The 7,024-nt window shown below is 42.8% G+C and overlaps 1 protein-coding gene across 1 annotated transcript; it reads left to right on the forward strand.

Annotated features, from left to right (window-relative positions):
• Positions 1–2,737: 2,737 nt before the first annotated feature.
• On the forward strand, positions 2,738–3,941 carry LOC121813207 (trace amine-associated receptor 13c-like). Its single transcript, XM_042216825.1, has 2 exons — positions 2,738–2,910; positions 3,128–3,941. Exons 1-2 carry the CDS (start codon positions 2,738–2,740, stop codon positions 3,939–3,941), a joined length of 987 nt encoding a protein of 328 aa, XP_042072759.1.
• The last annotated feature ends 3,083 nt before the right edge of the window (positions 3,942–7,024 follow it).

Consider the following 7,024-nt stretch of genomic DNA (forward strand, 5'->3'; position numbering starts at 1 on the left):
GGTGGGACATGCCTGGAACACCTCACCCAGGAGGCGCCCAGGGGGCATCCTTGTCAGATGCCCGAACCACCTCAGCTGGCTCCTTTCAATGTGGAGCAGCAGCTGCTCTACTCTGAGCCCCTCCCGGATGGCCGAACTTCTCACCCTATCTCTAAGGGAGAGGCCAGCCACCCTTCGGAGGAAGCTCATTTCTGCCGCTTGTATCCGCGATCTCGTTCTTTCGGTCACTACCCACAGCTCGTGGCCATAGGTGAGGGTAGGGACGTAGATCGACCGGTAAATTGAGAGCTTCGCTTTTACACTCAGCTCCCTCTTCACCACGATGGACCGGTGCAGCGTCTGCATTACTGCAGCTGCAGCCCCAATCCGTCTGTCGATCTCCGGCTCCCTTCTCCCATCACTCGCGAACAAGACCCCGAGATACTTGAACTCCTCCACTTGGGGCAGGAACTCATCCCCGACCCGGAGTGGGCACTCCACCCTTTTCCGGCTGAGAACCATGGCCTCAGATTTGGAGGTGCTGATCCTCATTCCCGCTGCTTCACACTCGGCTGCGAACCGTTCCAGTGCGAGCTGGGATGATGGGCTCCGCCAGGGCTCCCTCTCTCCACAATCACGCGCGTCACGGAGCTTGGTTTATCGAGCGAGGAGCATGGCAGGAGGAAACCGAGATGAGCTTGGTGAGACTCCTGCCACTGGTGAAGGGGGAGGGACAGGAGGTACTCGACAAGACCCCGAGATACTTGAACTCCTCCACTTGGGGCAGGAACTCATCCCCGACCCGGAGTGGGCACTCCACCCTTTTCCGGCTGAGAACCATGGCCTCAGATTTGGAGGTGCTGATCCTCATTCCCGCTGCTTCACACTCGGCTGCGAACCGTTCCAGTGCGAGCTGGAGGCCCTCACCCGATGAAGCCAACAGAACCACATCATCTGCAAAAATCAGAGATGAGATTCTGAGGCCACCAAAGTGAAAGCCCTCCGCCACTTGGCTGCGCCTAGAAATCCTGTCCATAAAAATTATGAACAGAACCGGAGACAAAGGGCAGCCCTGGCGGAGCCCATCACCCACCGGGAACGAGTCCGACTTATTGCCGGCAATGCGAACCAAGCTCTTGCAACGGTTGTATAGGGATCGAATGGCCCGTAGCAATGGGCCAGACACCCCATACTCCCGCAACACCTCCCACAGGACACCCCGAGGGACACGGTCGAATGCCTTCTCCAGGTCCACAAAACACATGTAGACTGGTTGGGCAAACTCCCATGCACCCTCAAGTATCCTGGAGAGGATAAAGAGCTGGTCCAGTGTTCCGCGACCAGGACGAAAACCGCATTGTTCCTCCTGTATCCGAGGTTCGACTAGCGGACGAACTCTCCTCTCCAGCACCCTGGCATAGACTTTCCCAGGGAGGCTGAGGAGTGTGATCCCCCTGTAGTTGGAACACACCCTCCGGTCCCCCTTCTTAAAGATGGGGACCACCACCCCGGTCTGCCAGTCCACAGGCACTGCCCCTGATCTCCACGCAACATTGCAGAGACGTGTCAACCAAGACAGCCCTACAACGTCCAGCGCCTTCAGGAACTCGGGGCGGACCTCATCAACACCAGGGGCTCTGCCACCCAGGAGTTGTTTAACTGCCTCAGTGACCTCGCCCCCGGGATCCGCAAAAATCAGAGATGAGATTCTGAGGTGTCTTCTCTCAATAATTTAAATATTTACAATTTCAATCACATTCTGAATAAAAAATACAACTGCAGGACATTGCCTCAAGTTTTTTTTTAAGCAAAATAAAGTATAGCTTTCTACAAAACATTGTAAACAATTTCTTCAGTAAATGTTAGAAATATTTTACTCACAGTGAACTCATAAAAAGTGAAAATAAATAATGAACAGGTAAAATAATTTGCTCACCGATCTCACAAGAGGACATTTTAGAAATCACACTCTCTCTAAGCCCTGATTTTCTACGACCAAAAATGCAGAGAGAATCAGAGCTAGTTAATAGTAATTATATTTGAACACACTGTTTTAGCAGTATACATGCATAAAATAATTTTTAGTATCTGCAGTGAGTGCTAACTCTTCTTTCTGTATCATTTTTGTAAGATTTACTGTGAATCTCTGTGTCCTTATTTTGTGCTAGTGTGCTCAGAGCTCATGTGGCAGCCACCAGAAAAGAGGAAGGTCTGTGCTCTCTCAGATGGAGATGGCAATTGGGACAATGCACCAACTACTAGAGATATTAGAGGAATATTAGAGATTGGATATTAGGGATGAGGTCCACAGACTAACCCTGATAGGTCCCCTTCTTCACTTTGATTGCTCCCTTCAGCCAGTTTGCTAAGTTTACTAATAGTTTATTGTAAGAACAAATTATGTTTACCAAGTGAAAGTTGCATTTGAGAATACAATAGGTGAAGTGAAATTGGAGTGGAGCAGGAACTCCACAGGTGAAGCAAATGCAAAGAAATCAAAATTGCCCACATGAGAGAAAGACAGAAATAACAGGAGAGAGGACTGGGAGAGAGAAAAAGAGGCACAGCAGAGCAAAGGAAAGAGAGGTTGAACAAAGTAAATTAGGTGTATGACAGTCCAAGAGGTTGTGCAGAGAGAAATAGGAGCGAATTCTACAGAGCATGAATGAGAGGAGGAGACAGATCAGACGCAGAGATAAATCTGCTGTATAATAATGAGATCAGGTCAGAGAGCTGCAGAGGTTGTAGTTGTCTGATGATGGAGATACAGAAAGGAGCTGAGCTCTGTTTTCCACAACTCCTCAACATTTCCTGCAGGAAGCCGACGCTTCACTGGTCCAAAGCTGTGCTCCTGAACATTGTCCTGTCCTGCATCTCTCTGCTCACTGCTGCTCTAAACCTTCTCGTGATCATCTCAGTCTCCTACTTCAGGCACATATAATGTTTCTAAAACTTAAACTGTATCTTCATTTAAAAAGTTTAACACCATGATTTATTATCTAAATTGAAATTAATTTGGCACATTCTTGGTCAATTTAAACCACAATATTTAATTTTTATACACCTTAATGTCTTTGTCTTACAGTCTTAATAATGGACCTTTTTACATTTTAAAATTACTAATATATTCTTTTTTGTTCTATTTCAGGAAGCTTCACACACCCAGCAACATCCTCCTACTCTCTCTTGCTGTCTCAGACTTTCTCATGGGTCTCTTGCTGATGCCAGCAGAAATCCTTAGAAGCATGACGTGCTGGGTACTTGGTGATCTTATGTGTTCTGTTTATTTTTTTCTGACTGTAAACCTTACCTGTGCTTCAATAGGGAACATAGTTCTTATATCGATTGACCGTTATGTGGCTATTTGTGACCCTCTGCATTACTCCACAAGAATTACTGTGGCAAGAGTCAAACTCAGTGTTTGTCTATGTTGGTTTTATTCAACTTTCTACTGCAGTCTTTATACGCAAGAAATGCTGATTGAACCAGGCAGGTATAATTCCTGTTATGGTGAGTGTGTGCTTGTCATCAGTGATTTTGCTGGAATGGTTGACCTTATTTTATTTTTTATTCTTCCAGTTATTATCATCATAGTTCTGTATACAAGAGTATTTGTGGTGGCTGTGTCTCAGGCTCGTGCCATGCGCTCTCATGTTACGGCTGTCACACTTCAGCGTTCATTGAATCAAACAAACAAATCTGAGCTAAAAGCAGCCAGGACTCTGGGGGTTCTTGTAGTTGTGTTTCTGTCATGCTACTGTCCATTTTATTGCTACTCTCTCACTGATAAAAATGCTGTCAATGATCCAGCTGCATCTTTTGTGATCTTTATCTTTTATTTTAACTCTTGTATAAACCCTTTGATGTATGCCCTGTTTTACCCCTGGTTTAGAAATGCTGTTAAACTTATTATCACATTGCAGATATTCAAGCATAACTCCTGTGAGGCCAACATACTATAAAAAGACTATGAACCCTGCTCCAGTAAACTGCTTTAAATCAGGAAATGGGCCCATGTGGTAATCTACTGCATTAATTACAGAGGGGGAAAAAAGCATTTTTGACCACTTCAATTCCACGAACACTAGCATTCAAATTACTTATGCCAGTAATCATCCACAACTATTTTCAGTTGTGGATGATAAAGGACTCAGAAACTTTATTCATGCAAGCCCATATGACAGAGAATGTGCATCTTTTTGCTTTGCATATTTTAATTTATATTTTATTGTGTTGTGGTTTGCAGTGTTTTGTGTTGTTTCACTTTAAATTTGTTTAAAAGGAAAAAGCTGAAAATTTAAATAGTTAGGAGTTGAAATGCAAATAGTTGGTTTTTGTATTTTGTAATTTATTTATTACATTTTACATGATGTGAATAAATAAAAGTATCACCCAAGCGAAAATATAACAAAGTGCGCCATACAGTCAAATGCCACAATGAGCAATCCCTTTCACGTCCCCATAGCATAGCTACACGGAAGCCATTATGTCCTAAACTGCACCTAGCTGCTACTGTGGGGATACTTCCAGGCCTAACCTGGGCTTACCATAGAACCAAGTTCGCCAGAGCTCATATTATATTTTTACATGTTGTGGAGCCATTTTTGGGAGCATTTCAAGTTGATATACATCAGTACAACCATTATAGCCCAAATTTTAATAATATGTCTGCATTAATTGCATAGTAATTACATAAATTGCAACAAAGTGCAATAAACTACAAAAAGAATTAAAATAGTTTTTTTTAAACATATATTTCTAGTTAGAGAAATTTAAGAGGCTTATCCCTCAAAACTGTAAATACAAAAAAGTTGCACAAAATAGTTTCCCACCACAGGAAATTTGTTTTAAGTGTCTTCATATTATTATTTCTGAAATACACCAATTTTTATATACTGCAGCAAAAACGAAAATAAATATTATAATGCAAATTTGCAAAAAAAACAGCATATGCATCAAAATAAACTATTTTCAGCAGTGCAATATGAGTCCTAAGCATCCCAGAAAATTCTTTATTCATCATATGCATAGTCATACGAGCACAACACACAGTGAAATGTTTCTTGAATGCTCCTTTGACTGTGCAAAAAACAACATTATATGCAAATGGTGTTAGAGGAATGGCTGTAACCCATATCCCTTATAATATAAGAGTAAATGGAACAACCAAGGTTAAAAAATAGTCCCAGTAATGCAGTGTATGAGAATCACACATTCTCTCTAGCAGGGATTACATCTGCCTAGTTGAATTGGATTATCTGTTGCAAATACACTGCTATAGAAAACAGAACAAGGCTAAGAATTGCTGACAAAATTGACCAATATTAGCACATGCATGAAGACAGACATGTCTGTCTGTCTTCCAAACTTGTCCCTATGGGTCCCATTTGGAAACACTGTGGACAGACCACTCAAAGTGCAGGGCCTATTGCCCATTGGTACATTATTGCTACCTAGTGGTATTAGGTGTAGTCTAGAAATTTTGAAAGAAAAAAAAAAAAAAAGCTACTCTTAACTACATTAATCACTCATTACAGAGTTGATTCGGCAGATTTTTACACTACACACCCTTCATGACATAACCCTCAAAGGATTTACGTTTTCTCTCAAGCTTGAACCAGGGATTGTTTGCTTGACAGTTAAACATATAAATCACTACACTATGGATCAAATTGCCTTCAAAAGGGATAAAAAAAAAAAGTTTAGTATGACTTGGAATGTAGCTTGATATCTTTCACTTCATGAACAGTTTTGCATCAATCCATCCATCTTCTTCCACTTATCGGTGGCTGACAGGGGCAGCAGCCTAAAGAGAGAACCCCAGACCTCCCTCTCACCAACCAACTCCTCCAGCTTGTCCAGGAGAGAGCATCCCAGTGAAACACTAGGACCATCTCTGAATTGTGGCCACCGCCCTTACATCTTATATACAGAGACACAGACAAAGAACATTCCACAAACTCTTACATGTTGGCCCCTCTCACCGGGGGGAGGGGGGGGGGCTATACCTTCTCCCTTGCAGAGAGAATTATTACCTCGTTTTCTGCTTGGCCGTCACCTAAGGACTTACATCCCTGATGTGATTAACACAACAGAAAAGAAACCTGCTTCCACAAACACCTAACACAGAATGTGCCTGGGATGCATCATTATCAGATGCTTGAACCACCTCAACTGGCTCCTTTTGATGTGGAGAAGTAGCAGCTCTACTCTCAGCCCCTCCTGGATGGCTGAACTCCTCACCCTATCTCTAAGGGAGAAAGAAACCAGCCATCCTTCAGAGAAAGCTTATTTCCGCTGCTTGTATCCATGATCTCATTCTTTTGGTCACTACCTAAACTTTGTGACCATAGGTTAGGGTGGGGACAGAGATCGACCGGTAAATCAAGAGATTCACTTTTATGTTTAACTGTCTCTTCACCCTTCAGACTGGTACAGCGTCTGCGTCATTGCAACCACAGCACCAATCCGTCTGACACTTTTTGTGCAAAATATAGCTTCAGTTTCATGATCTTAGTTGTTTGTTTGTAATAAGTGGTTATTTTGGGTTCTGTTGCCTTCCTATCAGCTTGAAGTAGTCTAGCCATTCGCCTCTGACATCAACAAAGGATTTCAACCCAGAAAACTACAGCACACTGAATAATTTTCTCATTTCAGACCACTCCATAAACTCTGGAGATGGTTGTGCAGAAAAATCTCATTACATCAGTATGTCTCTGAAATACTCAGATCAGCTGGTTTGACATCAACAATTATGCCACATTTACTCATCTTTTTTTCATTTTTTGATCCTCGGTTTGACCTCCAGCAGGCACCACCTTGATTATATCTGCATGCCTAAATGCTTTGACTATCTCTACTTTTAAAATTAGGCTTAAAACTTTCCTTTTTGCATATAGTTAGGGCTGGATCAGGTGACCCTGAATCCTCCCTTAGTTACCCTGCAATAGTTATACAGGGAGTGCAGAATTATTAGGCAAATGAGTATTTTGTCCACATCATCCTCTTCATGCATGTTGTCTTACTCCAAGCTGTATAGGCTCAA

The sequence above is a fragment of the Haplochromis burtoni genome, unplaced genomic scaffold (genome assembly GCF_018398535.1).
Source record: "Haplochromis burtoni strain Fernald_Lab_line unplaced genomic scaffold, NCSU_Asbu1 Contig_1272, whole genome shotgun sequence".
Lineage (NCBI taxonomy): Eukaryota > Metazoa > Chordata > Actinopteri > Cichliformes > Cichlidae > Haplochromis > Haplochromis burtoni.